Genomic DNA, 24,176 nt, shown 5'->3' on the forward strand with positions numbered 1-24,176 from the left:
CAGTGCAAACTTATGTATATTTATTAGCAATATAAAATATATATATATATATATTATCACTACCCAAAGTGATAATACACTATAATCTAAATGCGCACGGGCATAAGCACAGGTTTACCCATGCTTCGTCGTCAGTCACTCTTTAAAAAAATTAAAAAAAATAAGATGGGCCCCATACTAAAAACACCAAGCAATATTAAAAAAAAAAGGAAAAAAAGTGGACCCCACTATCTCCAAACTCATGTAAAAAAAAAGTGGACCCCATATTAAAAAAAAAAATCAATGTAAAAAAAAAACGTGCACCCCATATTAAAAAATCAAATAATATTCATGTAATTCCCAAAGTATCCCCATTAAGTAATAATGGTGAATTCATTGTCACATGCGTATCAACCCATTAGTGGGAGCAAATAAAATTATTGTACAACAAAAAATATGGACCCCATATTATTGCTTTTTCTTCAAAAGGTTAAGCAGCCAAACCATACAATTTCCTTTCTTTTCTTATATTAGTCTGAGATCTAATCTAGATATTTAACTGTTGTATTTGCTATTCCGCCATGTCATTTATTTGTTATGTTTACTAAAATAAATATACTTAAAATATTTATATTTTAAAATAAGATAAAATTTAATTACTTTTTCATTTTTTTCCTTACTCTAATAAATGTGAAAAGAGATTAATTTTTTAAAAGAAAAAATAATATTAAATTTCTATTTTGTTTCATTTTAAACATGTAAAATTAATTTAATAATTTGAATTAGAATTATCCAAATCAAAATTTGATAAAAAATAATAAGTATTGTTTAGGTCCAATCTACATACATTAACAATAGAATATTTTACACCTTTAAAATTAATCGAATTAAAATTCAAAGTATCAACTGATGCTTAAATATTGCTATTGTTTTATCTCAAAGAGAGGAAAATAGTTTCCTTTTAAACAAGTTTTCTCTTTTAAAAAGTATTAATAAATTTTTTCCAACTTTGTATACGTAGCAAACACTAATATAATAAAGTTTTGGATACGGAGCACAAACTACAATGTTATATTAATCGTGTTTTGAACATAATATATATATATATATATATATATATATATATAGTGCAAACTTATGTATATTTATTAGCAATATAAAATATAGTATATATTATCACTATCCAAACACAATTACATACACATAAATACATTATAATCCAAAGTGTTGGGCCCGTGCGCAGCACGGACATACGCCATCTAGTTTTGTTTTAGAAGGACGAGATGCATTTAGACCCCACATGAGATAGCGATCATCTTAATTAATGGAGTCCTTAAAATATAATATCATCAACATTAGAGTTTAGCAGGAGACTCTGGTTGCAATTGTTTGAATTGTCTAGATGTTGTTTTTGTACAGTAATATCGTCGATATATAGGGTCAAACTCAATCATATTGTCAACATCTTCAATTAATTGGGGGTTGGGATGATCACCGGCCAGTGATTTTGAAAGTGATAATTTTGGAAAAGAAGTTAAAGTTTTTAATTTTTTTTGTCTCAAAGAAGTTATTTGGACGGAAAAGTGCCTTGATTGAGGCAATTTAAATTGAATCATACGGTTTATCTTAACTAGGAAGGAACTACAACTATCTAAATATGAGTATTTAAAAGATATATATAATTAGTATATATAATTAACCTAATATAGCTACATGACTTGTGGATCCAATTTTAAAAGAGCTTAAGTCCTATGCACTAATATTATAAAAATTATCTAAAGTAATTAAAGATAAGTTTTATGATAAATATTAATTAAAAAATCAGATAAAAATGTTAACTAATGTATGCTTCAGAGATTAACAGATAGTAATATTTAATAAATATACACTATCACCGTATATTAATCTATTTTTTTACATTAAACATGATTAAGACATAACTTAAGAGAAGGGACTGCATATATAACCTTAAATTCTTTTCACATTAAATATGATTAGGACATAACTTATAAGAGAAGGATGTGCAACTAGCCAGTATAATAGAATGTCATGTTAGAGGGAACTTGATTCGCTACCTTAGAAAAGTATTTTCGAACTAATGTGATATTTTTTTACTTCGACAAGTGAGGTGCAATTTGCAAAAGGAAAAGGAGTAAGGCCAAAAGTGGTCAGCATAAATAACGTATAATATAATGCGTTTAATTTATTTTTTTATTACACAGGAAACAGTGTGCTTTGAACCACTTGTAGCTACAGTTTACTTTTGATCACAAGCTACAGAATACAGTTAAGACAGTTGATGGATGAGAGACTAGTTGTTTATCTTGCAATTGGATTGTAATTTAGCATAGTTTGATCAGTGGACGAGTTGGGGATTAACTTCAGAGCCAATTTGCTGACTAAAGATCCACCGTTTCATGTATATATTATTCTTCTTTGTTTGACATATGAGTGAGATCCATTATTTTTTTATATATAGCTGACAGTGAAATGTGTATAAATAAATTTTTTGTGACAAAGTCAAAACACTCTACACGTAATTGTTAACGTTGCAGGTAATAATTGAAGGAGAAATGGCAATCCATCACTCCATAAATTAATAACAGGATAACAGGTCTGCCCGAAAAGGGAGGGAAAAAAAATCGCTTGTCCATTTAAAACTTGATTAAATTTAATTTGGTACTGACAACCATTATTTCACTAGAAATACTAACAAAATTTCTCTCTCAGTAATTCAGGAAAAGGACAATTTCAAATGAAGGACCCAGTCTCAAGGGGCAAACTTCTCGACTGAGGTAGATTCAGGATTTTAAACACTATAAATTCAACCTCTAAGATTTTTAACGTTTAAATTCATTATATTCTTAAACTTATGGAATTCATACTTACTATTAGTTGCAATTTTAGTGAATTTTGCCATATAAATTTATGTTCTGCATCAAAAGTATTGGGTTAGATGAATCATGTGTATCATAAATGTTGAATTCGCTCCTATTCCGGGATAGTTCATCCGTCTCCAGTGTCGCTACCCACTTCTACTAATGCTGGGTTTAATAGGAGCAGAGATTTTGAGGCAAAAATCAGAATGGATATGATTTAATGGTGGAAATGTCAGAAATAATTTGTTATTTTTCTGACCCCATGGGAGTTTATTCGATCTAGTCTCTCCCGCACAACTCAAGTTAGTCTGAGACTCCGTATCATCAAGGCCTTCTTATTTTCTTGTGCTCACTCTTTGTTCACACTATTCTCAAAGCAAATGAGGAAGGGTAGGTGGAAGGTGCCACGAGCTCTCTATCCCACGCATCTCCAAGAAAACCGGTATTCCAAACACTAAAGCAATAATTTATAATTATACTATTGATGGTCGAACTTTAAGTTACAAATAATGACTTCAATATTTGGAAATGAGGTAATCGTCAAGTACTCCCTGATAATATGGGTGTTACTTGACAGGAATAGTAGCAGGGTGTATCTGTCATTTAGTGTAATTAGTGGGTAGATTAGCAAATTAGTAAACATAAGGCGGTTAGTTAGTTGGAGTTGGTATATATGTACAGCCGTATGAGTTAGTGGAACAACACAAGATATTTTTCTCACTTCAATAAAATTCTTCTTTCTCTCTTCCTAACCGAGCTTGGCTATGGTGATTTAGAGCTGATTTGTGTGAAATTCAACATGGTATCAGAGCTTAACAACCACAAATGTGAGTTTAATTAGTCGATCCAAGTAGGAATCGTAACCAGACGAACAAAGCTTTGAAAGTTTTGGATTAGAACAAAAATGTCGGTTACAAAAATCGATCACACTCATGCATTGTTTCTTCATCCTTCGGATACAAGCGGAGGACCGATTATCTCGATTGTGTTAACAGGATCAGAAAATTACTCCATTTGGAGTAGGGCTATGCGAATCCAATTGCTTGGAAAGAACAAATTAGGGATCGTTGATGGCACCTTGAAGAAGGAGGATTTTTCTGAAGATCTGGCACATCAATGGGATAGATGTAATGTTGTTATTCTGGGTTGGATAATGGTTGCAGTTACAAAGGAATTGCACACTGGAATCGTTTATGCTGAAGATGTAAAGGATGTTTGGGATGACTTCAAGGAGAAGTTTGACAAAGTAAATACCTCTCGTATGTATCAACTGCACAAATCCATTGCAACTCTAGTCCAAGGAACTGATAGTACTTCAGTATATTTCTCAAAACATCGCCATTACTGGGTTGAATTTAACAGCATGACTCCGACTCCTTGCAATTGTAGAAGGTCCAAGGAATTCACACAGTTCATGCAAAATTTGAAGGTGCTGCAGTTTCTGATGGGACTCAATGAAAATTATGACCAGGCTAGAAGCCAGATTCTGATGACTAGTCCTATTCCAAGCCTCAACAAAGCTTACTTTATGTTAATAGAAAGGGAAAGTCAGAGATCGATGGCCAGTTCTTCTACAATAGGAGAGGGAGTTGAGTTGACGGCTTTACTAGCTGGAAGAGGAAATAATTATCAGAAATCAAAGAAAAACTGGAACCTATTGTGTGACTTTTGCAAGCGCAGAGGACACTTGGCTACAAAATGCTATAGATTGATTGGATATCCTGTAGATTTCAAAGGGAAGAAATATGAGAATATCAACACTACTAACCATGTGCAGACTAAAAACATTAATCCAAACCTCCATGGAGACAACACTGCTTTTAACAGTGGATTTGGAATGGGAAACATACCTAGAGCACCACAACTTACTGATGAACAGCATGAAAAAATCATGATGATGCTGGACAAGGAGGAGTCATCAGGAAGCATGGCAAATATGGCAGGTATTGATATCAATACAGAACAGGTCAGGTGGATAGTTAATAGTGGTGCAACGAATCATATTACTGCTAGTTTGAGTATATTATCTGATATTGAGCAGGTTATCACAGATAGTAATAAAAAGGTGTATTTGCCAAATGGGAAAATGACACAAGTATCTCATACTAGGAAATGCAGAATCACAAAGACAGGAATAATTGAAAATGTGCTGTTTGTACCAGAATTTAAATACAACCTCTTATCAGTTTCCAAAATAACTAGAGAGTTGCATTTTTTTTTGGTCTCCTTTTACCCTGGTTTCTGCCTATTCCAGGACCTTACAACTGGGAAATTGAAGGGGATTGGTAGAGAATCAAAAGGACTATATCTGTTGGCCCCTCCAGTATCTGCTAAGACAGTTTCTACAAATAAGGAGAAAGATGATGAAGGAATAAAAGCTCACAATGTACAGAAGAAAGAGGATGACATACTTCTTTGGCATAGGAGATTAGCTCATGCATCAAGTGGACCCATGGAGAGCTTGCTTGGTTATAAACTAGAGGAATGTAACACAGTCTTGTCTAATTGTGAAGTGTGTCCACTAGCTAAACATTGTAGACTTCCTTTTCATTCTAATAGTACTACATCCAACAAGGCAATTCAACTTTTACAGCTAGATGTTTGGGGACCTTATCACATATCTACTTTTGATGAAAATAAATTCTTTTTGACTATAGTTGATGACTATTCTCATGTTACATGGATTTTCCTGCTCAAACATAAGAGTGATGTCTTATTGATGCTTAAGCACTTCTTTAAGATGATACATACTCAATTCCAAGCAACAGTCCAAGTAATCGGGACTGATAATAGAGGAGAGTTTGTGAGTAATGCAACGTAGGAATTCCTTAAGAACTTGGGAATTATTCACCAAAGAACTTGTGTGCACACCCCACAGCAGAATGGAATAGCTGAGAGAAAGAATAGACACCTGTTAGAGGTGGCTAGAGCATTAAAATTTCAAGGCCATATCCCTCTACAATTTTGGGGTCATTGTCTCTTAACTGCAGCTTACTTAATAAACAGGTTACCCTTGACAGTTCTTGGTTGCAAATCACCTTATGCAGTTTTCTTTGGTAAGCCACCTTCATTAGATCATTTAAGGACTTTTGGTTGCTTGTGCTATGCTAGTTCTTTACCTAGGGTGGATAAATTTGCCCCTAGGGCTATTCCCTCTGTCTTTATGGGATACTCTACTGTGACAAAGGGCTATATATTGTTTGATTTACACAAACAACATTTTTTCATAAATAGAGATGTTTAATTTAGAGAGCAAATTTTCCCCTTCAAAGATGTTTTACTTCTTTTGATGTGGAAGCTGGTGCATCTTCTCCCTTCACAGATGTCGATGTTGTTACTCTTATTGATGATCTTTCTGAGAATATAGAGATTTGCCCTGCTGCTATTGATATTCCTGCAGCCCCTGATACACCAACAGTTGCTACTTGTTCCTCCCCCAGCTCAGTGCCTACTTGTTCTTCACCTAGTTCTCAGGACTTTGGTTCTTCACCTATTGTTCAGGACCTTGGCCCTTCACATATTGATCTTGTTCCATCTATGCTCCCTATACAACCTCCTACATCTGACTCCTTAAGAAGATCACAAAGGCAAATCAAGGAGCCCATATAGCATTCAGATTATGTGACTCAGAAATCTGCTAACAATATTTTATACCTTCTTGCAGACTCTCTTTCTTATGCAGGCATTTCTCCTCCTCATCAAGCATATCTAGGTGTGCTCTCCACCATTTCTGAGCCTAAGTCCTATCAGGAGGCTGTCAAAGACAGTAGATGGGTTGAGGCTATGAATTCTGAACTTCAGGCCCTCCAAGATAATCACACCTGGACCTTTGTTCCTTTGCCTCATGGGAAGACTGCTATCGGTTGTAAATGGGTTTACAAGATCAAACAGCAGGCCAATGGGGAGATTGAAAGATTCAAAGCCAGGTTGGTGGCCAAAGGTTACACTCAGCAAGAGGGACTTGACTACCATGAAACTTTCTCTCCTGTTGTGAAGATTGCTACTGGTCGAACAGTTCTGTCCTTGGCTTCTCAACATCACTGGTCTATTCATCAACTTGATGTGCACAATGCGTTTCTTCAAAGTGACTTGCATGATGAGGTATACATGACACTTCCACAGGGTTTTCCAAGTCAGGGGAAGTCTGGTCTTGTTTGCAGACTTGTAAAATCCCTCTATGGGTTGAAGTAAGCAAGCAGACAGTGGAATTTAAAATTATTTGAAGCACTGATCAATTCAGGTTTTACACAAAGTGGTTTGGATCATTCCTTATTTATAAAAAGGCAAGGCACTAATGTTATAGTCATCCTCATATATGTGGACGATATGCTAGTAACAGGAAGTAACTTGACTCTTATTGAAGAAACCAAGACCTCATTACACAAGGTCTTTAGAATGAAGGATCTGGGAACCTTGAAATTTTTCCTTGGTATGGAGTTCAGTAGATAAGCCAAAGGAATTGTGGTAAACCAAAGAAAGTATGCATTAGAGATTATCTCAGAACTGGGAATCAGTTCTGCAAAGCCAGCTTGGACTCCATTAGAGCCCAATGTCAAACTAACCACTCAGGAGCTAGATTGATTGGGAAAATGCTATACTTGACTCTAACTAGGCCAGACATAGTCTACTCAGTACAGACACTAAGCCAATTCTTGCAGCATCCCAAGAAGTCTCATTGGAATGCAGCAATTAGAGTGATGAAATACATCAAAAGACAACTAGCACTGGGAATTTTACTGAGCAGTGAAGTATCAAACACTTTGACAGTGTTTTGTGATGCAGACTGGGCCTCCTGCCCTAATACAAGGAAATCAGTTTCAGGATTCATGATCAAGCATGAATATTCACCGGTTTCATGAAAGTCGAAAAAGCAAAATGTGGTGTCCAGAAGCTCAGCCGAGGCTGAGTATAGGCGCATGGCCAATGCAGTCTCAGAGGTGGTATCGCTTACAACATTGTTGAAAGAACTGGGAAGTGAGGTGGCTGAACCAGTGATGGTGTATAGTGACAGTAAAGCAGCACTACAAATTGCAGCAAACCAGGTGTTTCACGAAAGGACGAAGCACATAGAGATCGATTGCCATTTCATCAGGCAGAAAATTCAGGCAGGCTTGATCAAAACAACTCATGTCAGCTCAAGAGAGCAGTTAGCGGATATCCTCATCAAAGGCCTACCTCGAGCACAACATGAACACTTAGTTGGCAAGCTTGGTGTGCTGAACATTTTCGCACCTACCAACTTAAGGGGGAGTGATAAAATGGGTGTTACTTGACAGGAATAGTAGCAGGGGTGTATCTGTCATTTAGTGTAATTAGCAGGTAGATTAGCAAATTAGTAAACATAAGGCGGTTAGTGTGAGGACCCACAGCTGGGCGCTGACCATGCTGTGAACCTCTGGGTATCTGACCCCATAACTGACTACTGTGGCATCTGCGCCCTGCTGACTAGTCATGACATACTCAGGTATTGTATGAGCAAGAGACACAGACAATTCGATATACGCTGCAGCGGCTGGTATCGAACCCGTGACCTCTCCCCTTTTGTTCTCCCGAAGGAGACGACTTTCACCAATTGAGCTGCAGCTCAACTGGTAAGAGGCGTCTCCTTAGGGAGGACAAAAGTGACTGCAAGGTCGCGGGTTCGAAGCTCTGCAGAGTGTGCGAACTGGCTAAGCACCCTTTCACATACAATGACCCAGTAGTCCATGCGCAGATGCATGTCAGCAGAGGGGGCAACCTACAGTGCAGATCACTGTGGATCCTCGACAAAAAGTCGCCTTTTTTGTGAAGACCCACAGCTAGGCGCTGACCATGCTGTGAACCTCTGGGTATCTGACCCCATGAACTGACTGCGGTGGCATCTGCGCCCTGCTGACTAGTCATGACATACTCAGGTATTGTACGGCAGGAAATCACAGACAATTCGAGATAGCACGCTGCAGCGCCTCGAACCCGTGACCTCAAGCCCTTTACATTCCCCTGAGGGAATCGACTCTTACCAATTGAGCTCAGATACCCAGAGGTTCACAGCATGGTCAGCGCCCAGCTGTGGGTCCTCACAGTTAGTTAGTTGGAGTTGGTATATATGTACAGCTGTATGAGTTAGTGGAACAACACAAGATATTTTTCTCACTTCAATAAGATTCTTTTTTCTCTCTTCCTAACCGAGCTTGGCTATGGTGATTTAGAGCCGATTTGTGTGAAATTCAACACTCCCGAGTGTAAATTTGACAAGTTATTAACCCGTTTCAGCAATAAATATATAACGTGATAATCATTTTCGATGTGATAAATTTCACGACTATGGAGTTGATAAATTGCCATCCACATTTTTTCCTGCCGGAGAAATAAAGATTTCATTAAGTTGAGAAGGACTTAGTGATCAATTATATATATATATATATATATATATATATATATATATATATATATATATATATAATATAATGACATGATCGATATAGACAAAGGACTTACACTCATTTACGAAATCTTAATTGAATTGTACACTTTCCTTTTTGTGAGGGATGAGGTTGTAATTTGTCCCCACGTGAAAGTGATATGAAGAAATGGACTACTTAAAATAGAATTTTTCATCATTAATTTTTGTTTAGCCTCAGACTATATACTACTATATATATACCTTGATGTAAATTATATTAATGTCGTCGTGTGTTGATTATCGTACAATGGTCCAAGAAGTCAAAGGCAATTGTTTGGTCTATATTAGGCTTGATTATATTGTCATCATGAAGCAAAAATCTTCTGTTCGGGAAGTGGGGGTTGGGATCATTAATTAAAATTTAAATACTACTTAGTTATAACACCTTCTCAAAAAATTCTGATGACTTAGCAGTGACTGTGATTTGAAAACCAATCCAAGAATTACTTTAGATCATAGTCCACAGACTTTAGTTACTGATATTAGTTCAATCAGGGAGTACAATGTATATATTTTAGCACAGTGGACAAGTTGAGATTTATTATAGGAACTTGTCTCTACTGAGAAAAAAAAAAAAGGCTCCTGATTTTTTATTTTTGCTGGTCCAATTCTGATGAAGCCTTTAAAGAGCCACCTTCTTTTTCTTATAAATATATTCTTTCTTTCACATGAGAGATCTTATAATTTTATAGGAATACACTATATTTATTTAATGTAACATAGTCAAAATACTCTTCACGTAGGACGGCATGTAATATTGCAGAAATATGGCAACCCATCACTCCATACCAATGAAGTCAAAGGCATAAAACTTACTCGAGATGACACAAATTGATTATTCATATATAGTAATTATAAAATTGACATATTCTTATAAAATTTAAAGGGAGAAAAAAAGTTCAAATTTGTCCATAATAATTATCCATGCCAATATCCATTAAAAGTTTACTTAGAAAGGACTTCCTCATAACTCAAACAGACATATCATCGCTAAAAAAGGATTTAGCCGCGTCACTAAATAAGATTTTTATAATCCGTCGCCAATCTATGCTAATAGTCGCTAAATAGGATCTTTTGCTATTTAGCGACGAAATATATTCGTCATTACTTCTAGCTTTTTTTAGTGGTCTAAACATCTGTATGATCTCAAGCAGAGGCGGAGCCAGAATTTGAAGCGTGTGGGTTCGGGATTCTAATTCGTTTAAATTACAGGGTTCTAAATTAACAATTTATACATATTCAATGAATTTTTCAAAATAAATATAGGATCTAGACCAAAGGTACTGGGTTCGGCCACACCCCCGACTACCATGCTAGCTCCGCCCCTGATCTCAAGGCTTACTAGACAATATAATCCTTCATGTCTAACAAACAAACTAAATCCAGTTCAGATGTATATTATCTATGCTGACTTTATATTTTAAGTTGACATGTAATTGAGACACGTGGAAAAAAAGGGAAAAGGTAAATTTTTCCCTGTAGTGAAAAATACATCGTGCTGATCTGGAATATATCTTTGTTGTATGCATTTGTTTTGTTACTTAAGGAGAAGGGAATACTATGCTATTGATGACATATGAATACTCCATCTCAATTGTGGACAGCAGAGAGCTCACCAAGTGAGCTAGCTCTCAACCGTTGCATGGTTTTGAACTTTGCCTCCCACGAGAAAAATGATATGATTATCATGAAGCTATTTAATTTACAACCATTGATAATATTTTAAACGACCACCAACTATTAATGAAGAAAACTGGCCAGCAGTAATCCCAAATAGCATGATGTTCTCATATTCTGCACTGAGGATTTTCCTCTCTCAAGATGTATCTGTTGTATATGCATGGCCCATGGGGTAAAGTGCAGTTGTGTAACAAGTTGTTGTATTTTTATGGGAATTTACCAACACTGTAGAAAGAAACTTCAAAGAAACAGAGATGTATACACTAAAAGTGCATTTATTATGAGCACCAACAAAATACAGCTATATTTTCTTCAGTTGTAAGGCACTTGGCATGTGATCTACCTGACCAATATCTGCCATATTCATTCTATACCAATGCTTACTAATACTCTGACTCTATCCCTTATTTACTACTAGTACTATTTTAGTTGCACAGTATGAGAACACTTGCCTTTTTTGGGGGTTACTTTTTCCTTTGTGAGGATTAAAAATGAAAAGACTTGGTTTGTTGGTTGTTGTATATTAAATGGTTGGTTTAACTATCATATGCTGTTTCACAGTATTTATTTTGGATGTTAGTATTGTACTTTTTGGTTTAGAACAGTAAATTACCTTGCTGTAACTAGCTGAAATTATGCAATTCCCAGCTCATTTTGGCAATTGAAGTATTAATACCTTATTCAACAAAATAGTCTTGTTTTTCCAAATATACTCAACGGTAAAGTGAAAATATGAATTTGTTGACCATGGTTAAGTTGAAAAGTCTGTATAAAAAAGCATCATACATCTACTTGTTTGGTGTAAATATATGATGAAAACAAGTTTTTTAAAAAAAGAATTACACTCTCCTTCAGTCCCAATTTATGTGAAAGTGTGTAATTGGGCACGGAATTTAAGAAAAAATGAAGATTTTAAAAAATTTGGCTAAAATAAGTCATAAAATTTTTTGCAGCTATAATTCCATATATTTAGGTTAAAATGAGAAGTTCAAAGTTAAATTGTCACGAAATTTCGACAAATGTCTATATTTTTAGACTGAGGAAAAATGAAAAGAGTGTCAAATAAATTAACGCGAGGAGTACTAATTCAAATATGAAACTGAATAAAAGAGAAAATAAAACAATGTTGTAACATAAACAGAGAGAGAAAGAGATCCAATAGTTATTTCTCAAATATATTTACAATAGCAGCTGTTAGTACATTTCCTTCCCAAAATAATATTCTAAATCATCATCTAAAGATCTAATTAATCCCAAGAGGAAAAAGAATAAAAAGGAAAATGAAATGAAATAATAATACAAAAATTACTAATTCAGTTGGAAGATGGAACACTAACTCAACCCCCAAAGACAGCTATTTATCTAATAGTAATAATATAAGAAAGATTAAGTCTCATTTCCTTAACCAATGTGGGACTGTAACAAACTATTTCATCGGTAAGAGCGAAGAATGGCGCCACAAAATGTGCAAATAATAGCTCTCCAATTTTTCCAGTAAAAGGGGACATAGCAAAACCTTGTAGCAGTCTTCATGTCAGCAACACTAGCACCTCCACCACACCTGGAACATGTTCCAGCTGCTGGTTTGCTCTTGCACACTTGTTTTGTTTGATCTACTAGGAAACAAAAACACACCATTTTCTCTGTTGTTGGTTATAAGTTATAATAATGTGTGGAACAAAGAGAGAGAAAGAAAGTAGTATTTGGGGTTTGTGATATTTTGCTGGTGAGGTTTGATGACTAATGGGGAACGGTTGAAGGGTATTTATAGGCATGAAATAGGGAAGCATACAGTAAAAGTTGAAGCAAGAGACAGTTGGGGCATTACTATGGCACACTGTTGACTTTCAACTTGAAGCAAAGGATAATATTTTGTAATCTTTGGTCAACATCTATATAATTAATTATATTTTTATTTTTACTTTTCATCAATTCTGTTATAATTTATACTTCCTCCGTTTCAATTTATGTGAACTTATGAGCACAAAGTTTAAGAAAAAAATGAATACGTTTAAAGTTTATACTTTTAAACATTATCATAACATTGTGTAATTGTAAAAACTTTGAAATTTGTAATCTTAAACATGTCACAACATTTGTGAGCAACAAAAGCTTGTTGGTAAGGATAAATAGTAGTTTAAATTAAGGATAAATAGTAGTTTAAATTAAATTGTTTCCAAAATTGAAAATGCGGCATTTTGTTAAACAAACTTAAAAAACAACATAAATTAAAGCGGAGGAAATAGAAACGAAAACCTTCTTGCTTTTTCTTCTTTTTCCGGTTATTATTCGGATGATACAATATGTTATCATAGTCAAATGACAGTTTAATGCACTAAAGTTTTTGCTATGCATGAAGTTTGGGAAGAGCCAGGAATCATATTGAGTCTATTGTATGCAATCTTAGTTTGCATTTAATTTATATAAGTGTTTATTTCCACATTTCGATGAATTCATGAAATTTTAATTACCCGACAATAATTTTTATTGTTAAATCAAACTTCCCTTAACAAAGTTTTACCATAGAACATTTATGTGTATTCCACCCATTGTTAGTTTCTCAACTCCCCACCCTCACCCCACATACAACTTTCACTGGTCACTTTCCTGATATAAAGGAAAGTAATGAGGCAATTAAGTACGTCATTTATAAAGTACGAATGCTTATTCTTAATTCAGGTAAGTATTTTGAAAGATCAAATTGTCCAAGCACCTACATTTTTATAGAGTAACTACTATTTTGCTTAACATAGAGTTGTGTAATAGCCGTGTGTACATACAATTAAAAGCATCAATTTCAATAAATTTGACCAAGGATTGTAAGTGAAATTAATACAGTTGAGGTTTATAGAGATCTTAACCATTGAAGAAACAGGCCAAGAAATCAGGCCATACACGTGGACCTAATTGGTCTGCTGGCATTTATGTATATGGCCAGTGTGATAGTACATTGAACTGGATTTAGGTTGGCAACTCAGTGGGTGAGGGTCCACTAGTACCCTCACCTATTGGGTCTCCATCAACCAATTAATATACCCATGTTGAGTTTTGATGACATTTTTGTCTCAAAAAGTTCCCATGGCATTCTTAACTAGGACCATAAAATGAAACATTCTGTCAAGTTGGGATTTTTAAGTTTTATTTCCACTTCCAGTTAATATACGAAGACTTTCAATAGATTTAAAAAAAATAATTTGCAGTCTTTATAGATTACGTAAATTTTAACCAAAATATAGCCCGAATAAAGAAAGAAAAAATCTGATAAGTCAAATTGCTGAATAGAGATAATCTTGGAACACTTTTTCTATGTGAAATGGTTCAATAGCTTAACATATTCTTTCCAAAAATAGAGATATAATCATCAACTAACGTTAGGTTCACTTGTATGGCCCAGAATACAGAATTTTCTAAATTCCCTCCAATCTCTTCTAAGCTGAATCATTTTTCTTGAGATTCTGTTGTAATTCTTAATTTATAACTGAATGACCTTGTTGAATCATGAGAGATACACCTAATAAATTATACTATATCAATAAAATATTGTTAAGAGAATTGTCTTTGACACGCCCCGAGCTAAACTGATGTCATATTTTTGTAACAAATTTTTGTTCTATTTTGACAGCTAGCGAGAAACGTGATAGAAAGGGCCAAACCATTTGCCTTAGCATTTAAGCAATGTTTTGAGACCACCAAATAGTAGGTTGCCTACGGGGCCATGTTCCTCATTCCTATTTAGTCTCTACAATACAAGTACGATATTTTTTGGGTTAATTGAGATACTGCACTGGCAATTGGACGATTTCCGCCCAAAATAAGTGTCGTTTGTGTAATTTGACTAATCTTCAAAGTTAAATTAGATGATATCAATTTAATATTTTAAAATTAGAATTAAAATATACAAAAACTATATGAAAAGTAGTATAATTTGCAATTCTTTTCATGTCAATATGATTTAAAAAATACAGAAACAAAAGGGAACGGTTCTGCGAGTCTTTAATCTCTATTGAATGGATGGAGTCATGGCTTGTTCACCAATCAGTTTACGTTTGGGCATCTGCGGACTCGTGTAGGTAATTTTGTAGGTTGAGACAAATAAACAGGATCATGTTAGTTAAAAAGATGGGTGAAAATCATTTACATCTCTAATTTTGCTTTTAAATGTAAGCTTTCTCCTTAACTTTGAATAATAGCTCCTTATATGTGGTTGTTGAAAGTGGCTTAATGCATATGTAGGCGAAATGTAGGATTTTGAGTCTCAACGTATTTTTGATGTTAAAGGCTGAGACCAATTCTGTTTCTTGGTGTGGGATTAAAACAGGTGGCTATTGTCAAAAAAGGTGACTTTGACACAGTTATAGGAGATGGGGGAGCACAAAAACCTACAGCTGCAGAGCAATTTGCAAAGACATACATGCACTTGAAACCTCATATTAAGGAGCCGTTTGGATACAGAATTTTTTTTTCTTGAAAACATTGTTTGGTCCAGGTTTAACCCATACCTACTTTAACCTTATTTTTAGTCATGACAAGCATTAATATCTCTTTGAGTGTTCACAAACCTTCGCTGATGAAAGTATAAGATCGAGTCTTACATTGAAACCTATGATCTATGGGATAATGTTGTAACACTTACAACAGCTTTTTGCAATTTCTACAACAAATTAAATCACATTCAAAAGAGTTTTCAGATAAGGACGTTGAAGGTGTCTTTATGCATAAAATCAAAAGAAGAAAATGAAAAAAAAAAAAAAAAAAAAAGACGAAAGAGTCATGTTACAAAATTGTGCAAGTTCAAAAATACTCAAAAGACAGAAATTGAGGAGGAATAACTTTTTAAAATTGCAGCAACAAAAGTAAGGAGTATTGGATGTTACATATGTGGAATCTAATATTTTATTTACTGGAACATTTAATAGTTTTATTAAGGGTTTAATAATTTAGTTATAGTAGGAGTATATTATTATTGCTTATATGGCTATTTAAAGTCCTGTGGTTAATGAAATTTAAGAGACAAATTTGGGGAAAGAACGTCCTTGTCTCCTGGAAACAAAATAATTACCCGCCCATACCCCTCTTACTTTCATGTCCCTGAAACTATTTACCCGAAATGCGCCCAAAATTATGATACCCACACGGTATATAAATATACTAAGATGGTATCATGTTCATTTATTCAAAAGACACTTTTCTCAATAAAAACTTTTATGATACCATCATCTTATATACCTATACTGTGATGGTATTGTGGAGGCTGCTTCAGTCCTTCAATGAGACACACCTCAATCCTCCGTGATACCATCCTGGTACATAAATATACTGAGACGATATCATGGAGGACTGCTTCAGTCCTTCTCTCAATCCTCCATGATACTATCATGATATAAATATACTGCGATGGTATCATGGAGGAAGGGTTTTGGGCGAGAGGGTACTCAGATAAATATTTTCGACTGGTTGGGTAAGAAGCGAAATTAGTTTAGGAGGGGGCATGGACGGGTAAATATTTCACATTTTAGGGGTATTTTGCGTTGTTTTCACAAATTTTATTTTCTGCATTTTTTCTGCCTTGCGATTTTTTTTTTAATTCTTGACTGAATGAGGGTTCGAACCCGGAACCCATGAATTTTTGGGTGAAGGCCAAAAATTACAGACCAACACTTTGAGGGACAAAAATTAAAGACCAGTTCCTTTAAAGGCCAATCCACGCAAAAAAATGTTTTTCATTTAACTCTGCGGTTTCAATATACTATGAGGAAATAATCCCTTTCTGATTTTTAAAATAGAACTTACTAATCATTTATCATAAACTCGAAAGCTAGTGGCACCTTTTTTCTCACTATAACAAAATCCAGCTCTTAACAGCACAACCTTAAATAGCAAGAGAAATACATGTTAAAAACTAATGCCAACTTTTTGGAGGGCTCCAGGGTGTAACCTGTCTGATTCCGAGGATTGCAGGGAGGAGAAGCTGAAATGTGCTGAGCACTGCTGCAAGCTTCTTAGTAGTTTGAGCCCATGGTATTTAGCAGATCCTGCTATACAGCAAATGATAAAACTAGGGTATAAATCAGAATGATAGGCTCATAGAACTAGAATGTTGATTTTTATATTTTAAAATAGAGTTCTATGACAACAATTGATCAATTGTGTTCGCTACTTGGAAGAAAAAGCCACTTAAAGATTATTCCGGTACGAAGGAAAGGTATAGGATAAGAACTACAAAAACGTCCTAAAAAAATTATGTTACAAGAAAAATCTGATGCAGCAATTGCAAGTCATTTTGCTTTTATCTGTATTTATGAAATACAGTTTACCCTAAAACCCCAGACCCCACTTGTGGGATTACACTAGGTTTGTTGTTGTTAGGTTTGTTGTTGTTGTAGTTTACCCTAACATATGTGACTCTGGATTTTCACCAAAAAAAACCATTTTTACATATAATTTCGATCAGTCCGAGAATCATTCTTAAACAATTAAGCACTGAAATGCAACTACTGATAAGGGCCTTCTTTAGTGCTAGCAGAACACCAGTCAAAAGACCCCATAAAAGCAAATTAGAAGTAAGAAGAGAAGCTGACAATCTAGGTTCTAGAGAATCCAGCAAGGTAGGAAAAACACAGTTGGTAATTTCGAGTATCAAATTACATTTATTTCATTCATAACTTATACCTTCCCCTTTTGGAAGCTCTACCCTGTACATAGTTCCCAGCATTCCTGATCCGTTCAGATTATTTTTGAGAAAATAGTTGAGAAGTATTAACAATTTGCAGTACCTTTCTCTACATCATGTCCAGGTTGGACCAATAAACCATTTTCTCTACGATTCTCCCTGGAGCAGCCCACATTAGGGTCTATTTCGTGCTGTCTGGACCAATTACCGTCTTGCCTCTCCCTAACGCATCTTGGCAGGAAGAGCAAAATAACCAATATTATAAATGACAAAACTGCTACAACAGATCCAGACTACCCTTTTCACGGACTTTTTGCTTCCTTTTGAACTTTCTGCAGTTGCTGATGGTCCATCAGCCTGTTTTCCAGGTTTTCTTTCTGAAGTTGGTCCTGGTGGTGCTGGAGGCTTAAAAGGAGTGGTGCTGGAGGGGGTCTCGCAAAAGCAGTGGGAGGAGACGAAGAAGCGACACTGTTGAAAGGATTTCCAGTGTTTCTGCACATCAAGAACAAAATGAGCAAGTACATGAAAGCATTAGCCATCACTGCACATAATTAAAGTCAATCAAGAGTCAAAAAAATATATAAGACACTTGAACAAACGGATGAAACAACTGATATATCTTACTTGCATGGATCAATATGTATCCTTACCACTATTGTTCAATAAATGAAATTTCCTCACAAACAAAATTCAAAAAGCAATGGGATATGAAATTCAAGCCTGTGTTGAAAACTTGGATAAATTTTAGCCCGCAATCATGTGAACTTAAACATGACCAAAATGCAGTCCACGATCCAGCTTGGGAGTCCATATTCCAGCTTGACAGATATATCATATATGGGTTTCATATGGTTTTTGTGCACTCTATACTCGTTTAGCCTGTAGATGTCACATCTCTTCCAATATTGTGTAGGCTAGGTTTTTTTTTATACAACTGTTAAAAATTTGAGCAGCATTGTGTTAGGATTATTCTTTTTCAGGTGATAGAGCTTATGATGTCAAAATTTCTTGCAGGCCTCATGCTGTAGTTTATGCAGTGGGCGCACAAGCAATTCTAATCCAAGTCAGTGTCATAAACCTAGCATAATCTGGTTTTGCTACATAAATATACTCTTCAAAACGTCACGTCTCCGATAATTTTTTAATTCTGTTGTGCATTCACTAAGTGAATTTAAGTTAGATGCCTATAACTCCTAGTATTTACTGTCACACCATAACGTTCATAATTAGTTGTAGTTGGCCGGCAAGTTAAATGTAAAAGCTAATTGTGAAAAAAAGAAGAAGAAATGTTCATGAATTGGGATATTGGTAATGTCATTTTCCATAAATTTGCACCCTCAATGACAGTAATCCACTTCATCTATCAACAAATGAAAACCCAAAATGTTCATCATATCAGACATACCCACCATAAATACTTCAGTCTTCATCATCAACATGCTCTCAAATACCAAGCGACTAGTGAGTCTTAAAGAACCAAGCGACGTTCTCTCTTTTCTTAACTTTTTTTATTTTTTATTTTTTTTAATGGTGATAAAGTTCACACCACTGACATATTAGGAATACCTGATTGTCAACAGACTTAAGGACATTGGCTTATTAGAAAAATACTGATTGATAATGAGAGATCAATAAAAAGATGGAGAAAGCAGATACGCAGCAAGCAGCACCGCAAGCTTAAAAGAATACAGATCACTGAAAAATTTTATGTGTCAAAACCAGAAGAACAGTTCTGAAAACACTGATCTCCAAATTGATTAGCTTCATTTTCTAAATGTTATTGTTAAAGAAGGTGCAGCTAACATACAGGCTAGTCTGAATATGTGTCTAGAAGATTGCGTCGAACAAAGAGGCACACAAATGTAATATGCGGCCAAGAATATAGTCTGGCTTACAAGCTGGAAGATAAAGAACAATATTAGAAGCAGAAAGTGAACTGTACTTACTTGAAATTGGGAATAGAAAACAACTTCTGAGGTTTGGGCCCATTAAACAGGTTACTTTCCACATTCCTGGAGGGACACAAAAGATGGGAAGATACTATATCATTCTATGGACCTAAAAATATTTGAGTTAAATATTGTTAGGAAGAGTACAAATCTGCGAGGAAGATCTTGTAATACATCAAGAGTTCCAAAAAGCTGGTTATTCTGCAAATGTCTGGAGATCAAGAAATTAGCTGCTTTTCTTTTGATCATAAATTACAAACCAATTCAACAATATGTAGAATCACTCACAGAGTGGTCAGGGAGGACAAGTGTCCTACTGATGATGGCAAAGCTCCGCTTAAACTGTTACTTGACAAATCACTGTCAAAACATATATAATCCACCAGTGATGGACAATTGAAAACCTCTATGGCAGTATTGAAATGTTTTGTTTTGGTGTCATACAGATTAACCAATGCTGTAGGGCCTTGAAAGGAATCAGGAATTTCTCCAGTCAGTTGAATTCCATTGAGAGAATGCTACTGGCTTTGATAGGTTTATCAACCTTCCGAATCTTCTCCTTCACCAACTTCAGAAACTTCATCCACTCCACCTTCAGATTCAGAGTCTGTAAGCTGCTTCACCTCAAATTCAAGTTTCATTTCCTGACTAACCAAATCAGCAAGGTCATATCTGCCTGCATCTCCATAGGCATCTATGATTGCCTCATATAATGACTCATTAGCCTCAATGATTCCATATTTTAACTGGCCATATATCCGCTTTATACCTTCAACCATGCCAGCTTTCCCATAGCAACCTACAAGATTAACAAATGTGACAATATCTGGTTCCAGTCCTTCATCTTGCATTCTCATAAATATTTTTAGTGCCTCATCAATCTGGCCTGAAGCTCCATATGCATATATTGCAACGTTGTAAGCAAAGGGATGGAGTCCCAATCCTGGTTGTGTGATGACGTGGCAGGATTCGATTGCGAATGCGTGCAACCCTACTGCAGAATAAACAGAGATTATCACAGCTTGTCTGGCATAAGGTTTACCTTCTCGGTAAGACAACTCAAGCTGTATAACTGCCTCTGCCGAAAAACCTCCCTTTTTCAATATTGTGAATAAAACTTTAAATGTGCCCCCATCTGGCAGAAGTTTCTGGTTAATCATTTCATTCAGCAATTCGCCGCATTCAACAAGCTGTCCATTTGTGGCATAACATGCCATTACCTTATTGAATGTCATACAATCTCTTAAAAGTCCAGACTGCTTCATCTCCTCTGCTATCTCAATAGCTTCATCGAGCATACCCATATTCTTGTATGCATAAATCAAGGTTGCAAAAGTAACACCATCAGCTTCGCCTTTCTCCCTCAAATGATTAAATATCATTTTTGCTTCAGAGACCATTCCGAAGTCCGCATACAGATTAAGCATACTATTGGACGCGATAATATCAGGACCTCCATGCAAGTTTTTCATCCGCTCGTACAGTTTTTTCGCTCCCTCAACTGATCCAAGCTTACTATAAGCCTTAATCATTGAAGTCAAGATTATTTGATTAGCTTGAATCCCAGAGTCATTCATGACACGGAAATAATGCATAGCTTCTTCAAATTTACCAGCTTCAGCAAACCCATCAATTAAAGATCCATAAACAACCTCGTTTGGTTTTACACCTGCTTTTGACATTTCATCGAAAACGTCAACGGCATCAGAAAGCCTACTCATGCGCACATAACTAGCAATTACTGCAGAGAAGGTAGAACATGAAGGTTTAAATTTCAATCCTTGCATTTCGGCTAAGAGCTCTTTGGCCTGGTCAACTAAATCACCCCCGGAAAACATTTGGATTAGAGAGTTATAAGTGCACTCATCTGGCCATGTCCCTTGGCTTTTCATTCCCTTGAAGAGTGAGAAACCTTTATCGTATAGCTTTGCAACGCCATATGCTTTGATCATGACATTATATTCTACAATTGCTTTCTTCTGAATAAGCTTATCTCTTTTACCAAAGAACACGTCCTCGGCTTCAACCCAAAGTCCCTTATCAGCATACACATCAATGATGGCAGCATAAGCTGGTGACGAGAACCCACCGTTCAGTTGACACTTCTCGAAAATCGCCTTTGCACGATCGATCAAACCTTCGTTGACATACATTCTCATAATAACAGGAAGAGAGTGTTCGTCTATATACATACCTAAACTTTCGATTTCACTAATCACATTTTCAACCTCCAGGATCATATTTTGCTTGCATAGTATTTTAATAATAGCCCTACAAGTCACGGCATCAGGGAAAAGTCCCGTCCCCCTTATCTTTCTGTACCACTGAAGAGCCCTATCAATCTTACCTGCATTAGCATAAAGAGACAGGAAGATGTTGTATGTTTTCGTGTCTGGAGATATCCCTCTTTCCTCCATCTTGTTCAGCAAAGCTTCCGACTCTTCCAAGTAACCATGACTCCCACAAACAAAGATCATAGTATTGAAGGTAAAGGCATCTAAGGCAACCCCTGATTTCAACATCTCATTAAAAACATTTGCAGCGTCCTTCAAGCGACCTGCCTTCCCGTACAAATCAATCAGAGTATTGTAGGTGGCGGTCATTCGAGGTTTCCTACCATTGTTCTCAACATCTGAAAGACTTGAAACTCTGGAAGGATTCCTCCCTCCAGTCCTGAAAAGCTCGGTCAACAAAAACTGCTTCAAACTGAAAGGTTCTGAGTCATCTATTGACTCAAAATCAAGATCATCCAATTCAATCTTTCCAACACACCAATCCTTGTAGAACTTATCCGCTCTATCATATTCCCCTGCATCCTTTAAAACTTTGACAACCGTATTCATTGTAACCTCATCCGGGAAAATTCCTCTCAACTTCATATGTTTAATCCATAAAAGAGCCTCCTTTACTAACCCTGCTTTACCGTACACATCAACAAGCATTCCATACGTATTATTTGTCGGGAAAACACTATTTTTCGCCATTTCAATCCAACAAAGTCTCAACTCATCCCATTTCTTAGCTCTACCAAGTGCCCTAAGTATGACATTATAGTGAATTACATTTGGAACATAATCTTTCTGCGATTTCATCCACTCAAATACCCTAAGAGCTTTTTCCCAATTGCTCTGCTCTTTAAGAATCACAGTTTGTTCTTTAGGACTAAGCTTCCCAAAATACAAATCAAGGGTCTTTTCGACATCACTTGCAGTGCGTAAAGCACGTAAAATTGAAGGTAAAATACCTCCATACCCTTTCTTTTTACCATTAATAACAGTTCTTGAAGGTAAAGGTTCAGTCTTTGAATGACAATGAAGCTTAAACCCTACAAAAACCCTATCTTTATTATTTTCTTGAGGTTTTTGCTTATGGGGTTGCAAAATCTTGATATTTCTGTGTAATGGGTGGTCAGTTTTGGATGAAGGTTGAGATTTACAGGTTTTTCTTTGGGTAAAACCGTGTTGGCGTGTGTGTAAGTTAAACCCTAGTAAAACCCTAGAATTGAAATGAGAATTAAGGTTTTGAGGCTTACACTGTGAAGAAATAGGTTGACCAATCTCCATGGAAGTGTATGTTTGAAGTATCATTTGCTTGTTTACTGATGAACAAGAAAATGGAATAATTTTAACACAATTTGTAACTGTAACAGCTGAAAAAGAAATATGCTGCCGGCCAGAAATAGAAACAAAACAAAATAAGAGAGGGAAGATATTTCCAAAACTTGGAAAGAGGAAATCTCTTCCATTTTAATTTTCATTTCACTGTTTGGACATTTTTTTTTTTAAATATTCTTTAGGAAAAAAAAAGGTTTTTAAATTAAGTTTTTCGACGTGCTCTTTTATTTTTACTTTTTGTAACGGGCGTTAAATTAAGGTTTTTTGACGTGAGAGCTTGTAGAAAAATTGCTAGGTTGAAGATTTTTTGGGGGCCTTGAGGCACCCTTTGGAGTTAACTTACATAAATAGCTATCTTTTATTGGCTTTTAACTAGATATAACTATAAAATGCAAAATTATCAAGCTTAGCTATTTTACTTTAAAAACGTGTTTATTTTTGTTTTTTTAAAATATAGAGAAATACAGTGAACAGTAAACATGCTCCAGTGAAATCAGAAGCTATTTATGGAACAGATTTTTTGAAATATAGTGAAATACACGGAAATACAAAAATCGAGTTGAGTAAAAATAGGCTATATTTTTTGAACAAATTCTTCTTTTTCTTTTTAAATGGTAAGTTAAATTAAATCAATCATATTTCAAGCATTCCATAACATCTCACGAATCACTCTCAACTTTTATCACAATCAAAACTTTTTGAATTCAAAAACCACTAAAGATCTGAAAACTTCCAAATATAGAAAAATTATACGCTGGAATACAATGAAATATGGTTGATTGTTTAAAAAATATAAAGTTGTAGTATGCGTATATATAATGGAATACAATGAAATATACCAGAAACTATTTCATAAATTAGAAATACAAAATGCAGAATTATATTGAGATACAGTGAAATACAAAAATCGTGAAACAAAGTGGAGCAAAAATAGACTCTACACAAAAAAAAAAAAAAGATAAA

At 35.3% G+C, this 24,176-nt stretch overlaps 2 protein-coding genes across 9 annotated transcripts; both read right to left on the reverse strand.

The window, feature by feature from the left end:
• Positions 1-12,120: 12,120 nt before the first annotated feature.
• Positions 12,121-12,724, reverse strand: LOC132617194 (uncharacterized). The gene has a single exon (XM_060332146.1). The coding sequence runs from the start codon at positions 12,616-12,618 to the stop codon at positions 12,412-12,414; it is 207 nt and encodes a 68-aa protein (XP_060188129.1). The 5' UTR covers positions 12,619-12,724; the 3' UTR covers positions 12,121-12,411.
• Positions 12,725-16,682: 3,958 nt separating this feature from the next.
• LOC132616662 (pentatricopeptide repeat-containing protein At1g73710) lies at positions 16,683-23,347 on the reverse strand. 8 transcript variants are annotated; one of them, XM_060331230.1, is made up of 5 exons: positions 20,044-23,347; positions 19,888-19,959; positions 19,774-19,810; positions 19,597-19,662; positions 17,518-18,142 (listed from the first exon to the last, which is right to left on the reverse strand). In XM_060331230.1, exon 1 carries the CDS (start codon positions 23,184-23,186, stop codon positions 20,139-20,141), a length of 3,048 nt encoding a protein of 1,015 aa, XP_060187213.1. In that variant the 5' UTR covers positions 23,187-23,347; the 3' UTR covers positions 17,518-18,142; positions 19,597-19,662; positions 19,774-19,810; positions 19,888-19,959; positions 20,044-20,138. The 8 variants fall into 8 exon arrangements, with proteins under 8 accessions (XP_060187209.1, XP_060187210.1, XP_060187213.1 ...); XM_060331225.1 differs by having other exon boundaries at positions 19,747-19,810; XM_060331226.1 differs by adding an exon at positions 16,683-17,012 and having other exon boundaries at positions 17,754-18,142; positions 19,597-19,810; positions 19,888-23,347.
• Between the last annotated feature and the right edge of the window lie 829 nt (positions 23,348-24,176).

This window comes from Lycium barbarum, chromosome 11, assembly GCF_019175385.1.
Source record: "Lycium barbarum isolate Lr01 chromosome 11, ASM1917538v2, whole genome shotgun sequence".
In the NCBI taxonomy this organism is placed as follows: Eukaryota; Viridiplantae; Streptophyta; class Magnoliopsida; order Solanales; family Solanaceae; genus Lycium; species Lycium barbarum.

What these genes read in the sequence shown, in the direction of transcription:
- LOC132617194 (XM_060332146.1), bottom strand. Translation starts at nt 12,618, where the DNA reads ATGGTGTGTTTTTGTTTCCTAGTAGATCAAACAAAACAAGTGTGCAAG.
- LOC132616662 (XM_060331226.1), bottom strand. Translation starts at nt 23,186, where the DNA reads ATGATACTTCAAACATACACTTCCATGGAGATTGGTCAACCTATTTCT.